The sequence below is a fragment of the Hydra vulgaris genome, chromosome 09 (genome assembly GCF_038396675.1).
Source record: "Hydra vulgaris chromosome 09, alternate assembly HydraT2T_AEP".
NCBI classification, from domain to species: Eukaryota; Metazoa; Cnidaria; class Hydrozoa; order Anthoathecata; family Hydridae; genus Hydra; species Hydra vulgaris.
The window spans coordinates 47,331,061-47,347,374 of NC_088928.1; the positions used below are offsets into that span (position 1 = coordinate 47,331,061).

Here is a 16,314-nt window from a genome sequence, read left to right on the forward strand (position 1 = left end):
AACATTTGAATTTACAATTCTCTATATTGACAACATAATTATTTTGTTAACTAAATTGTATTTCATTACAACTTCTTTTTTCTTGTTACAATATTCTATCGAGACTTGTTCCAACAGTACAACTATCAATACGAGATCTATAAAAGTTAATTTTGTTTTACGACGATAAAACATGGTATGTTATTGTTAATGTTATTTGAAATATTGTTAGTTATTTATTTATTTTTTCTTTATTATACTCTTTAAATTAAATAAATTTTGTTAACGGAGAGACTCAGAGATCCTCAAAAACAAATATACCTTCATAATAGTAAATTATATGCCAAAATAAATCACAATAAATACATTATAAAGGACACGGCAAAAATTTAATATAAATTAACAAAACAAAGTTGCATTAAAAGTTTAACGATTGACGCAATGTATAAAGTTAAAACAATTATTTTATTCATCCAACAATGTTGTCTCGACAATGTAAACATATAAGTTTATTGCACTTAGACTTTTATTTTTTTAATTTTACGTTGTATTTTTAGATTGGATTATATCTTTACGTTTTATGATGTAAACGTCTGATTCGTTAATTTAAATTTTCGTAAGGTATCAAATTGAATAAGTAGCCTACAAGTGCCCACTCAGATTTTTTTTGATGTTTCAGATATGACATTTGCAAACGTTGTAAAAACTCCATATATTAACATGTTCATGTTTTTGTGCCGCAAGAATGTTTTACAAAAAATATCGGTGATTGGAGCCTGCACACTCGCGGAAAATGTGGAGTTTTCCTCTACACCGGTGTGTAGCCATCACTCCAATACACAAGTGTGGAGTTATTATACAAACTTTTGTGCGAATTAACTTTTTCTAACGGGTTATGATGCTCTTTTAAAGAGCATCATAAACTGTTAGAAATCCCGCTTCGCAGATCATAAGTAAGTGATTTTAGGAAGAACGAAGGATAATAGATTGAATGTCAGAAGCCGAGTTAAAAAAAGTCATTTTGCACAAAAGTCTTCAAAATAACTCCACACTTGTGTATAGGAGTGATGGCTACACACCGGTGTGGAGGAAAACCACACACTTTCCACAAGTGTGTGGGAGCAAAAGTGCCCCGAAAAGTATGTAGCTTCAATCCCAAATGTAAGGGTTATGAATCCATAAAATATTTTAGTTTACTATCTCATAATAAGTTGAACAACATTTTAAAAATTTTGATCCTATGTAACACTTGTAAAAAATGCTTTTGTGTGGATCTCAAAACAATTGATATATTATATTGTTAGGGTTATGATAATTATTATATTATTGATATTAATTAAATTAATATCAATAATATAATAATTATAATAACGCTGGGCAACACAAAAAAATTTTTTTTTTGTCTCTTTAGCAATTTTATTCAAATTATACTAACTTACGGCTGAGAAAAAAAATGACAACGAAAATTTTTTATTAGCTCTTGTTTCTGAGATATACAATAGGAATAAATTTTTATTTCAGGTAATTTGCAGCAGAGCAATATGACATAAAATTTACATTTTCTATTACATTTGGTTTTTTTTTTATTACAGATATATTCTAACAGTTTTAAACAAAGAAATCATGATCATCAAGCTAATAGGTATAAACATGATTATAGGATATCGTCACAAGATCGTGATCTTTTTGCTTTCCTTTTGTAGATTAGTTCTGGAGCATCCATACACACAAACCACCAGTAATCTGCAAGCATAGCCTCATTCCGACCACCCTGATATCTTTGTTCCATTATAGAAATAACTTGGTGAAGCCTTTCCCCATGTTCATTACTAACAGCTCCACAACTGGGGGAAAGAAGTCTAGGTGCGAGTGGAGGAAATGAATCTTGAGGAACATGTTACATCCAAGGTGATGGTATTTTTTAAAAAGTAATGTTACCAATTGAATGCAATTATCATCTCTTTTGTTGCCTAAAAATCCACAAATCACTCCCTTAAAAGCTTCCCAAGTTTCCTTTTCTTGCCCCTTCAAAACTTTCCTCAAATGCAGTATCCTTCATAAGTTGACGTACTTGTGGCCCAACAAAAATACCCTCTTTAATTTTTGCATCACTTATTTTTGGAAATTTTTTTTTAAATACCTAAAAGCATGTCCTTCTTTGTTCATACTTTTAACAAAATTTTTCATTAAACCTAACTTAATATGTAATGGTGGAAAAAGTACATTTTTTGGATTCATGATGTGTTGAGATTTCTAGTCAGCCAGTCTTCTTTTTTATAATGTGAACTTCTCACTCTACTGTCCCAAATACACAAAAAGCAGCAGTATTTAGTATACCCTAATTGCACTTCTAAAAATATAGCAATGATTTTAAGATCATCACAAATTTTCTATTTGTTTTCATTGTAATTAATTGCGTTGAGGAGAACTTTTATGTTTATATAAGTTTCTTTCATGTGAACTACATGGCCAATAGGAACAGAAGGAAGACGGTTTCCATTTTGCAATAATACAGTTTTCAAGCTTAGATTAGATGAGCCTATGAATAATCTCCATTCAGTTGGATCATAGTTCAAATTAAGACAATAAATTAATCCAAAGACATCAATGCAAACAACAAGATTATTTTTCTTTTCAAAAAAAGAAAGTAAACTCTGCTGTTGTTTTTTGTAATGTGAAACCGTGACATTAAACTGGAGAAGATTCCACTGCTTTAGTCTTGACCCTAGAAGTTCTGCCTTTATCTGTGACAAGTCAAGATCTCGAACAAAATCACTTAAATCTGTTTGACTCAATCTGTGTGCCACATCATCTGTTAACACAAAATCAGGACCATTTGATGCGCACAGTTCCAAAAAAAGGCTTCCCACCCAAACCATCTGACCCAGACAAACTCTCTTGAGGGATGATAGTATGTACCTAGAGGATCAAAAAAATATTTAACTCAAAATCACTGATTGGCGTCCAAGAGAGAAAATTGCATTTCATATTTATGCCTAAAATTTGAAGGACCTAAACTCATCAAACAATCACAAAAGATTGAAAAGGTAATAAAATTCTAAAAATAAGAGGAGAAAATACTACTTTTCTTTCATTGACAAGTTTAAAAATTGATCACAATTCTGAATTTAATTTAAAGTTTTCATTCTTCACATGTGCTTACTGTTAAGATCAACCAGACAGTTGGTCAAGTGCTCTGCATATTGAGGATGGCCAGGAAAACGTTTGAATCTTTGCCAATGGAGCTTAAACTCATGATGTAGTGCCTCTGTCCCTTGTTCACTGAAGATGCCAAGAGAGCATTTCCTTCTGTTGATGAAATGTTGAATATAGTGAAAGACTGTGTGAACTTTCGGTGTTACAGATGGCCCATTGAGAGCAATGTAGGATTCCTTGAAAGTTTGGATTTTTTCAGAATAGTCTTTGTCAAGTTCATTGCCAAAGCATGACTTTACAACAGCATTGAATTTTCGCATTGTGTCAACGTAGCCAAAAACTTGGAATGCAGACTCTCTTCCGGCTAGCTGTTGAAGTAAGTCAATGTTTTTTAGGATCTTTTTGCATTCTGGTCCAGCCAACTGACCACCATGGTATGGCTTAATTTGAATGTGCAGTGCAGAAAGCCACTTGTCAACATTAATCCAAGAGTCTTTGAGTGACTAAAGCAAGGGTGTGAACTAGCATGTGACTAAATTCCACAAATAATGTTTGCAAGTTTCATGTCACAAGACAAGAAGAAAATTATTTGGTGCACTAAGACGAGTTCTAAGATTGTTTTCACATTCTCATAAGTTTCTGGAAGTTCCTCACAAACAGCAAGTAAAAGCTGCCTTTTGACACTGGAATCTTTTGCAGTTTGATGAGTCAGAAGTCTTCTAGTGACATGTTGTGGGGTTTGTTGCAAATCAATACACCCAAACTGACTTTGAGAAAACCTCCTCCCCCATCTACACCCACTTTCACAAGGTGGTTTTTGAGAAATGTTTCTTTTGAGTAGAGTTTTTTCTGGAAGAGACTTTGGTCTAATGCAATGTGCAACTAATTTTGGTTCTGCTGATTTGCTTTCTGATGAAAAAAGAACCTCAGTGTGAGTAAATTCAGATGCAAGTTGTCGCCCAAAAGACTGAAAGTTAGTTGCAAAATTTTTTTCTACAATGCGGGTCTGTGAACCATTGTTCAAGTTTGAAACCAGTTTCTGCACCTCAGAGTTAGAAAGACCATGGTTCATTTGTACTTTTGCTAAGTCTTCAGCACCAAGGACTTCTTTTTCTGCAAAGAGACATTTGGATCGTGATGAACCAGCAAACAAATTACAAAATATTGTCAAGATTCTCAACTATTATACAAACCAATTATATTTCTTAATCACATTATAGACATTATTTATCTTGAAGGACTGGAAATGGACTGCCTCCTTGTGCTTGTTTGAGATGAGTTGTTCCATGTGGAGATGCTTCAGATAAAGAAATGACTGACATTGCAACTGTTTCAGCAGTAAGTCTGTCCTTTGATGTGACTTCAACCAAGTTCTTGTGTAGAGTACTCTTTGTACATACATGAGCAAAACCACGGCCAATAACTAAAAAGCATTTTCCATATCTTTTCTCTACAGTATTTTGAACTTTTGTAACCTTGGTTGGTCCTGGGTTGGATGAGTTTTCAAAAAAAAGTAGGCTTAGTTTTTCCAGATAGTCTTGCAGTTAAGCAAATCTCGCAACCACAGGTTGAAGTTCTGGTCAGTGTTTTTAGACTGATTGAATTGAAGTTGTGAAGTTCTAGCAAAGTGACCTTCTGACCTTCATCACATCTTCTAAGTAATGATCTACAGGCCTCACATACACCAAGAGGGACTCTTGGGTCTTGAAAATTAATCTGTTTCTGTAAAATTACATGTGATCTGCGTTTCATATTGTCAGTCAGTGCTCTAGAAGCTTTTTTGAAACAAAGAAAGCAGATACATTTTAGGCCTTTTGTCATGAAAAACTATGTTTTTTGTTTTAAATAAACACAAATCTAAAAAACACAAATGTAAACAAACATATATATGTCTTTTCCCAGAATTTTACGCAACTTTTAGGTTTGTGTTGCGCTACAAAACTCTGAAGGCTTTGTTTGCTTGACTCCAGAAAAAAAAAATAAAAAAGATTTTTCGTTTTTTTTGTTGACAGTGAATTTAATTACATTGTTTTTTATGTATGCAGAGTCACTTTGACCTAATACAGAAATTTTTTTTAATACAACTGATTTTATTTTCTTTGAACCTTTTTATTTATAGCATAAACTTTAAATGTAATTTTCTCTCGGACGCCAATCAGTGATTTTGAGTTTATTATTTTTTGATCCTCTAGGTACATACTATCATCCCTTAAGGGGGTCAGAAGGTTTGGGTGGGAAGCCTTTTTTGGAAAAGCTTTTTTTTGCGGAAAGCTTGTTTTCTTCTATTTCTACTTCATTTTCTGCTTCTAACTCACAACTTTGTGGTGAGATAGAAACTGGTTAGCTCTCCGAATACGGAATAGATCGAATGGCAGATGGAAGATTCGGATATTTAACTGTTCCTATTTTCCTCATTGACAAACCTGTCTTAATGGGTGGGGTCAAACAGAAATAGCAGTCATCTGTATGGTTTTTAGGCTCCCTTCATACCATAGAAACAGCAAAAGCCAAAGATCTTTTTTTATTTTTCAACCATTCTTGTAGTGTAACCGAGCAAGAGCTACATCATGTATGTGGAGCCCATGACTTATCCTACCTTCGTACCAAAGTAATGCTGGTAAGCAATGGAGGCGTCATTGTTCTTTTCTGCGAGGAAAATATTATTTCACCACAAATGTAACAAAAATTATCTACTAAACTTATACCTTGGCATGTTGATTTTATCAAGTTTTACTCGAGTAAATGAAAAAACACAAACTAAGAATAGATTAGACCAGAAACTTTAGCAAACACACATAACTAATATCACAAGTTTTAAACATAAATAAAACATTATGGATAGTCAAAAACAAAAACAAAATTTTTTTCAAGAAATGAAAATTTATACCTTTGAGAGAAAATTTTTGCTTTTATTTCTAGAGCTAGAGCTTTTTTCAAGAGTTTTATTATTGTCAGGACCCGAAGAGATTTTAAAAAGGATATCTATTTTTTGCCAACTAAGGCCAAAAAAAACTTTTTTCCCGACTGAGATCAAAAAAAAAAAAAAATGCCTGTTAGCTGACATTTGCCAACTGCCAACAATAGATCCAATTTTGCCGACTCTGGTGTCCAATATGCCGACTAGTAAATTTAGTAGGGGGGCTAAACACCCCATACGCCCCCCTCCTCGAGACGGCTCTGTATATTGTGTAACACTTGAGAAAAATTATTTTCGTGTGGACCTCAAAATAATGGAACATCAACAATTTTAGAGTCAAAGAGTTATGAACAAGCACTTGATTATATAACTAAATATGGAACAAAAACTAATAATGAACTACTTGTGCTTTATTAAGCATATGAATTAAGTAATTTAATGTATTAAATGGTGGGTGCAGATGGCTCTACTGGGTAATACTTTGCTGTTTTTTTATTGGAACTTACTCCTATTGTATAACATTTTAACTCTTAGATGATATTTTAAGTTATTATTAATTTGAAATAAACTTTGATTTATAACAGATTTATTTTCTTTGATTTATAATAGATTTATAAAAATAATTTTAGTACTACCCATCTGGCACAACCCAGAAAAAAGTTACGCTTAGTTTGTGTTGCGCGTTTAAAACTTTCTAAAACAAAAAGAATAACAAATGCCAAGAATGGTTTTCATTCCGTGAAATTAACTATTACTATTTACCATAAACGCCAGTTAAATTTATAATGGTTTCACTGTTACGAAAACGTAATAAGTTGGGTTCTTACTCAATTGGCACATCTATTTTCTTTTTCGGAATTTAAACCTGTATAAACTCGTGTTTGTTTTAAACACGCAACAGAAACAAAGCGTAACTTTTTTCTTAGTTGTGCCGACTGGGTATTTTTAAAGTTTTTGTCACGTCCATTGGTGTTGGTGTTGTCAAATTGATCCATAAAAATATAATTTTTATATGGACCATTTTGATGGTCTAAGTGTTAAACTGAACTTTGTTTGATAAAAGAAACAATGGCAGTTTGTTTAGAAAGTTTTAAGTGTGAAATCAAATTTATAACTTTCTTATTTTTTGGAAAATAAACATTTTACATGGTCATGACTTTTGAACACTAAAATATTGCTAGATGATGTATGAAATCTGTTGATGAATTTAAATCTAGTTTTGTATAATTTGTAATATTTTAAAACTCAGTAGCCTGTCCTACGTTTGGGAAGAATTTAAAAAATACTTTTTGTTACCAGCTTCTAATCACTGTAGTTTTTTGCAAGGCAACCTAATTTAATATTGATATAAACGTTCCCAGGTTTGTAGTTGCTTCATTTCTAAAAGTATACTATGTAACACTTGAGAAAAATTATTTTTGTGTGGACCTCAAAATAATGGAACTTCAAAAACATTTAAATATTGTTGATGTTCCAATATTGAATAATATATAATAATTTTATCGCAATCATCAATTCACAGAGTATTTTAACATGGAGTTAAGTTAACAAAACTCTAACAGGAAAATGATAACAAATGCAATCGTTTGTGCAGATTTTACCTAAATGTTTAAGGCCAAAACTCAGCTAGTTTGTTTTTTGATAACAAAACTATTTATTTTAAGTCTAATAAATAATTTTAAATTTTCAGTTTTTTTGTTATTATAATATTATTAGTTAGTATTTATTCTTACAATAGTTTAGAAAAAAGTGAAATGTTGTCCAGTGTGCACTGTTACGCAACGAATACACTTTGTCATTTTTATCCCCTAAATTAAACAAGAATTAAAACTAAAACTATACATCTAAACTTGTTCATCTAAAATTTGATACTTTATAATACTGCCGGATTTTTGAATGAATTTTGTTAAAATTTTAAATTAGTGAAATAAACTAACATGGCGTTTGCTTATTTCACTAACTTGTAGCGTTGCAGTACATGTTTAATTTTAAGATAGAAAAGTTTTAGAAAAACATCTTTTATGTCACAAAGAGATTGTTAAGAAAGAATCATTACAAAATCAATTTTTAGTAGATGAAATTATTCAGATGTGTTCTCATCTCATCATCATAGATGTGTTAAAACTCATCATGGAATTTTTTTTTGCAAAGATTTTTGGGACAATATTTTTGCTTATAATTCTCGGCTTGTTGTAAAAGCATTGTTGTTGTTGCCAGGGATGGCAGGCAGAGTCAAATTGTAGAAAATACACACCATACACCACACACCATTGATTTTTAAAATTTTCAAATTGCAATGACGCTTGATGCATTTAACGCAATCCTAAACACAACACCTTTCAGATTGTCTAATACTTTTTCGAGTCTAAGGAGTTATATTCACCTATATTTAGTTCGATTTCTACAAACTCAATATTTTCCAAAGCGAATAATAATTTGTCCAAAGGTTTTTCGGGATCTAAGTTTACAGAAAAAAAATTCTTTTAAAGAACATCTACAAAACGTCGTAAAGATGTTATGCAAAGACAAGGCTGTTCAAAGATCTATATAAAATAATACTTTCTTAAAGAAGTATTATGTTTTGTTGAAAGATATGGAGAAAATATGAGAAAAATGACGTCATGCTGATATGCAAATATTCTTTTTTTATTGCTATTTTTATTTACTTATTATTCTTTATTATAATATTTAAAATTCAAATATATAAAAAGAAAAAATTTCAAGAAAAAGTGTCAGTAAGAAATAAAGAATAACACTAAAGAACGCGGTACCTTGAAGAACTCCACGAGGTCTTTCTCAGAGAAACGCTATAAAAATGAACTTAAATTTTTTAAATTGCTTTTTTTTTTGGTTACGGCATTACGGTGGTTGAAGTGCTTGTATTAATTAAATGATTGAGTGGTTCGAGAGGTTGATTATTGCGAAAATTCAAAATAATTTTTTAAATAAATATCATATCTCACGTTTACTATTTTAACGATCATTAGTAGAGTCACTGAATCTTATTTATGTAATTAGAATTGATGATCACACACACATATACATACAAACACATATATACATACAAATACACACGTATACATACAAACACACACATACATACAAACAGACACATATACATACAAACAGGCACCTACTGAGTCTATTTTCCATACCGGATATAATTAGGGCCCACTTACTATATACAATATACTTACTAATATCAATGGGTTCCATGAATACTTACAATAATAGCCAGGTTATCTACACATTTCTTAGACTAAGAAAAAACTATACAATTAACATGAACCTAAATAACAAAACCAAATCAACACTTTTATTTAAGTTCTATAAAAATAAATACACAACATTATTAACATAATTATTTTTATTTAAGTGATCTTGATTGATCTTGAAAAATAATAAAATATGAATAGTATATTATTAAAAAAATAGTTTAATACAGAGGAAATAATGTACAAATAGATGACATACTTCAATAAAATGTCTAAAAACTAAACTTTCAAAATTCTTAACATTTCGGTACTTTTTTCACAAATTAAGTTGACGACTTGATCCGGTGTAATGTCTGCCAAAAATTCCCTTTCACAGTTCATCAAAAACAATGATTCCAAATCAAAAGCAATGATTCCAAATCAAAAGCAATGATTCCAAATCAAAAACAGCGATTCCAAATCAAAAACAATGATTCCAAATCAAAAACAATGATTCCAAATCAAAAACAATGATTCCAAATCAAAAACATTCCTTTTGATTCCTGTATTAAATAACTACTTAAACGTGTTTTTAAAATTTTAAGTTTCGAAAACGATTATTCACACGTTACCTGAGTAAGAGGAATTGTTAAAAGAAACTTGTATACTTCAAATAATTCATTATGCTATAAAGTACAAATTGAATTCATAAATAACATTTGTCACGCACAATAAACATGAGTTACTCTTTTTTTTTTGTACACTTATTATTATCATTTTCCTGAGAGTATTCAAAATCTTCTGAAAGTGTGAATCTTCTTACAAACTGTTTTTGTTTTGGTAAACGCCATATACATCTCTAATATCAGTTTTGAATATTTGAGGCCAGAATTTCACAAACGATAGTAATTGTTCTCCTAATTTATGTTTATCAATATAAGGTAAAAGTTCATAAATTTTATGAATAAATTCAGAATGAATTCCATTTTTCGCAATTTCTTCAAACCTTCTTGGATCAAATAATTCAAGATCCCATAAAAGTTTTTTACCGCCCGAAAATCTACATTCTAAGCAACCTACATTCTAAAACAATTTACATTCTAATTTTAAAAAAATCTACATTCTAAGGCAATCTACATTCTAACTCAAGTCTATTATATTTCCATTCAAGCAATAATATTATCCATAACTACATTAAATATTTTAATTCTAAAAACATTTTCGGGAGTATCTACATCTCCTATGTTTTGGTAAGTACTTGAATTTTCTCCATAACGTTTTGGATTGGTCCGTTTCTTCTTTTTTCATGAAGTTCTAATTATACATCAATGTCCGACGTCACCTTCCCAAATTACACTGGATACAAATTACACTGGATACAAATTTAATGAACATTTTTGCTCCTGCACTGACTGGTAAAAATTTTCTTTTAAAGACTTTATTGTTCCGTTAATTTTTTTTTCCATGTTTAAATATAATCTAAACCAGATGTTTGTAGGTAATCAGATAGACCAGTAGTAAACATAAATATTTGCAAAAAAAATGGTTGCTAATACTGTTTCATAACGGTTAAGTCGACCGGTCGATTGTTTAAGTAAATTTTGATCGGTTAAGTAAATATTGATCGGTCGATCGGTTAAGTAAATTTTGAGCTGTACTTCTTGCGCTGTTTGAAAAATCATTAGTAACAGAAACTTCATAAAGTGCAAATAAAATTTGCACATATATAAATGGCTTTCTGTAATCATTCTTGGTTCCATTAAATGAAGTTCGACAACGAGCATCTTATTATATTATTAATTACTATGATCAATGCTAAATAAATGGAAAATATAGGTACCAATAGCAATTATAGTTTAATAAGTTATTATGTAATACTTTTTCCACTCATATCCATATCTCATTATTTCAATAGTAGGCCACTTTTACAATGACTTTTTGGTGTACTAGCTTCAAAGTCCTGTCTTAAAATTATTGTTTTATTATATATAAGTATATAACATTAATTAGGTTCACTACACCAAATCTAAAATAATTTTAACATTATAAACTATTTTCAATTTATTTAAATTATTATTTTAATAGTTTGTATTACTAAAGAAATGTAATATTCTAGAAATTAAAAAAAATGTGATTATGAAATGAAACTACTGAATTTCACTGAAACTACAGTTACCTTTTGGTAGGGGGCCCAGGTCTTATATTTCTTAAGAGAGCCTACCGGAATTTTCCCGGTATTCCGGTGCATCAGTACGCGCCTGCATACAAACACACACACATATACATACAAACACACACATAGACATACAAACACTCATATATACATACAAACACACGCGTATACATGGAAACACACACGTATACATAAAAACACACACATATACATACAAACGCACTCATATTCATACAAACACACGCGTATACATACAAACACACGCATATACAAACAAACACATATATACATACAAACACACGCATATACATACAAACACATATATACATACAAACATTTATATACATACAAACACATATATACATACAAACACATATATACATACAAACATTTATATACATACAAACACATATATACATACAAACATTTATATACATACAAACACATATATACATACAAACATTCTGAAATAAAGTAAAAAGTAAATTAAAATTTTCTTTACTCTCTAAAACATATAGTGAAAATTTTGAAAGATTTTCCATTTAAAACCAAAAAAATATCAAAAAACGCAAGTATAAAAATCATATTTAAATAAATTACAAATAAATAGAATTTTATTATTAATAGAAATTTAAAATGTAAATGTAAAAAGAAACATTTAATACTGAAAAAATATTAAAAATCCATCTATATTACGTTATGTACAAACATTTGTAAGAGTAAACTTTAGTACTACTAACAGCAGGTAAACAGGGGAAATATTAAGTGGAGTTTGCGGATTGCATATTTAGGGGTATTTCTTTTAACTTTTTGTATTTATGCTTTTGTATTTTAAAAAAATTGTTATTTTCTTATCCAAAAAAAGCAATCAAACTTTTATGACTATTACCTTACCGTTCAGAAAATATCAAACATAATGACCGATCTACTTATGCTTACGCTAAGGTTTTTTCAATGCTTCATAAAAATTTATATTTTTTAAAAGTGTACAGTATTTATCAGAGCTGAGCGTCGCTATCATATACAAAGTGCTATCATAACCTTTCACTCACACATAGCATAAAAACAAAGGGTTATCACTACCTTTCGCTTCTTTAGTAACCAACAACTGCTACAACACTTTTGCTACCTTTTCGCTAAATATTTTAAACTAGTAACTCTTGACCACATATAGTTCACTACTTTATGAAATTATAGAAAAATGAAACTTTAGAAACACATGATACTAATAGGTTTTGAAATTCTAAACGCAATAAACATTGGTTATAGTTAATGACTAAAATTGCACTTTAACTAAGAAAACTTGCTGGTATTCTACTGCGATATTTATGAAAGTCGTTATTTAACTTTAAGTTAAGATAAAGCTCAGAAAAGAATGAGAAAAAATCCCAATGGCACATTTGGGTTGCGACCTCAGTTAACTACCATATTTTGTTTAAGAAACCGCTTATTTAACTCCGCTACCTAAATAGAGAGTCCACATGTAGCGGAATAAGCAAACCTAGTTGCACTACCATCCAGTTCTGGTATTTACACTGCACATTAAAATAAATTGGAATTATTTTTTGTCTTTTAAACAATAAAAGACTTTTGTTTCTAATTGAAATAACAAAAAAAAGCAATGTCAAAAGCAAATGCCAAAAATGTATTTTTGAAATCAAAATTAAATAAGTTTAAAGTTATGACTTTGTATTGAATACTAAGTAAAATCCTAGATATTGAAAGAGGTTTCTTAAAGAAATCGAACTAAGATAATAAAATATAGTTATTTTGGACAAAAATAGCATTTGTAAACTGTAAACCATATAATAAAACTTTCAATAAACTTTCAAAGAGATTTTCAATGAAGCTCTAAAATTAATAAAAGAATGCCCAGTTTAAAAAAATAACCATCAAATATTTGACTATAAAAATTATTTTGTTACGTTTTGTATTTTTTAAAAGCTTTCAAACGTGTAATTTCTATAAGAACCTCTAACCATTTTACTAAAAACAAAGTTTTCTTATACAAAACAGTTTAGCTTTCAAACAAAAAATTTAACTGAACACGCAATAGTTTAAACGGTACAGCAATAGCTAAAACGGTACAGCAATAGTTTAAACGGTACAGCAATAGTTTAAACGAGCAAATTGCTAAAAGTTATGAAAATATTAGCTTCACTATTTATTTATTGACTTATCGAAGGCATTTGATACGGTCAATCAAGTTATTCTTTTAATAAAACTTAGAGATTTAACTAAAAACAGCTTCAATTCGACTCCTGGTTGAAATGAGGCTCGTTGGCTATATCTAGATGCCCAACAATAAAGCCGTTGGGCATCTTGTTTTATTGCAGCCTTCAAGCCTGACAAGCCCTGGACTATTCAATCTGGATATGCCCAGATTGAATGGTCAAAAGATAGAAAATCTGGAAATCCAGGTAACCATTTTGACCAGTGTAACTCTTTTGACCTAGGTTTTAGCATTTCCTGAAGCTGGACGTATGTGGGGGTGCTTCATCTAGCTGAAACACCATTGTCTGGAGTGTAGTGGTCATTGATCTAGAACTTGACATAGTTCTCTAAGATTCGAATGTACTCATTGGTGTCAATTTTTTGACTAGATTTGGTAAAAACCAAGAGCATTTTGAAATCATCAGATAAAAACCAGCCAAATATTATTTACTATTCCAACAGAACATGAGCTAGTTCTTAACTAACCAAGAAGGCATAATAGATAAGATAGAGAGAAAAGAAACCCAAAAATTGTTTAAAATTGTGGTCAAGTCAAAATAGCGGTCAAGTCAAAATAGCACCTTTGCGTTGAAAATAAAAATTTGAAATGTAGTTTGTAACTTTTGAAAGCTGTAATTGAAGTGGATTGATAACGAGAAATTAATTTTTTTTGTACCGAAATAAACAAAACTTTTAAAATTGCCGATGTTCATTTCATAAGTATTCATTCCGAATTATAGCATTTCGCAAATTGAATTTTGAAAATTTTTTTTACATACGAAATTAGCACTTTCAGATGTATCATTTGCGGAACAAGCGTTTTCGCTAAACGACGTTTTGAAATCTGTTATTAAACTTTGTTCACTAAATGGATAGAATTGTAAAAAATAAATATCTTTATATACAAAAATGTGGGACGACTGAATAAGCCCAAATTTCATAAGTGCAAACTGGCATAAGTGCGAATGGTGCAAGTGCGAACTGGCGTAAGTGCGAGCTTGCATAAGCGCAAACTGGCATAAATGCAAAGCAGTTGCAAAAGCTGGCACAAATGCAAACTGGCAAAAAAGAATTTTCAAGCATTGGCATAAGTGCAAACTGTCATAAGTGCAATTTATTAAATGTTATTTTCTGAATCATAAAGTATTAACTATATAAAAATTTACTTTTTGAAACAATGATAAAAATAAAAATTTGTCGGAAAAAATTCTTTCACGACATTAAATTGCGGAACCGTTACTTTTGAAGAAAAACCTATGAAACATCTTATTATAGATGTATTTATTATGCTTTATGAGCCAAAAATGTTTTATGAACCATGTAACTAAGTTTTTTTATTTTATTTTTTATTTATACATTTGTTTAACACCCACTATACAAGAAATGTGGATTAAAGTTTCGTTCAGGATAAAGAAAATATGTCGAAGATATTTTTTTTTTCTTTTTTGCACAGAAGTTATTTGGTTACTGACGGCGCGTTTATTGTTTACATAGGAGTATAGACGCTTAGGGCTCAGTTTGTCGTTTACTAAGTCATGTTTAAAAGCTCTAATTGCAATGCAGGAAGCTTTTTTGACGAGGTTTCGAGTTTGGTTATACTTTATGACAAGAAGGACAATTCTTCATTTGTTGTTGTGGCTGAGTTACCAAAGATTTTTCTTACATTTGATTAGGAAAAGAAATTTACTGGTTAGCCAAGGCTTCCTGCGTTTGATTGACTTGGAGGTGGCCCGTGGAATGAATTCGTCAGAGCATTTGACACAGTTTTCGCAGAAGATTTGATAGCATTTGTCGGCATATCGATCTTTAGTTAGACTAACCTAATCCACTTGGGAGAGTTTCTCGTTTAGATTATCGTAACTACCTTTCCTATATATAAATTTTGAGCCATTAAAACGGTGAGGGTTGTAGACGTTTTTGGCTAACTGGCGTTGCCATGCCAAAGTGCAGTGGCCTTGTGAGGTGCTACCAAGAGGAGGACCGATAGTAATGTGGTTTGTTCTATTGATGGCTTTGGTAATTACGAGGTTTAGTTTATTTTTGAACAGACCGTTGATTTGGATAAAGGTAGGATTGATTACGTGCTGATGTAGATGTAGGTTCAAAATGATTTCTGCAAATTTAGTGCCAAAGTAGTTTTGGCGCCAGTGGTGTTGGTCCAGTCGTCATGCCATATGACGTTGTGAAAGTTGAAGTCACTAGTGATTATTAGATCGCTAAACTTTTTGTTTTCTACGGCTGTTTTCGCATTGGAGATTTTTACTATTTCGTCAAAGGCCAGAGCATTATTGATAGGTAGGCAATAAATGCAGCCAATAAGGAAAGATTCTTGTGGGAGTTTAAGTTCGAGCCAGATCCGTTATGAGAAATTGCATTTGAAACCTTTATGTAAATGAGAGTAGTTAATTTTGCTGGAGTTAATGCTGTACTTGAAATATATGGCTATATATTCTCCACGACTAGAGCAATCTTATGTATAAGATATTTTAGTTGCGAAGAGCAGGTGCTGAGGATTTGTCAAACCAAGTTTTCAGTGATAAAAATGGTGTCATAATCGCAGAGGGACGTTACCAAGGCAATTTCGGTAAGTTTATTCGGATTTAGAGATGTGGCGTTTGTGTAAAAGCAGTTTCATAACAGTTTGAAAGAATTGTTTTGTGAAGTAGGAGAAGGCGAGCTGT

The 16,314-nt window shown here is 30.8% G+C and overlaps 1 protein-coding gene across 3 annotated transcripts in view; it reads left to right on the forward strand.

Annotated features, from left to right (window-relative positions):
• Positions 1-16,314, forward strand: part of LOC100210354 (uncharacterized) — an 86,045-nt gene continuing 69,731 nt past the window's right edge. The window contains exon 1 of one of the 3 annotated variants that reach the window (XM_065805909.1): positions 1-175. In XM_065805909.1, the coding sequence (XP_065661981.1) occupies positions 173-175 (3 nt within the window). In that variant the 5' untranslated portion in view covers positions 1-172. Of the gene's footprint in view, positions 176-16,162; positions 16,218-16,314 lie in introns of those variants that run through there. The other 2 variants (XM_065805910.1, XM_065805911.1) reach the window with 2 other exon arrangements.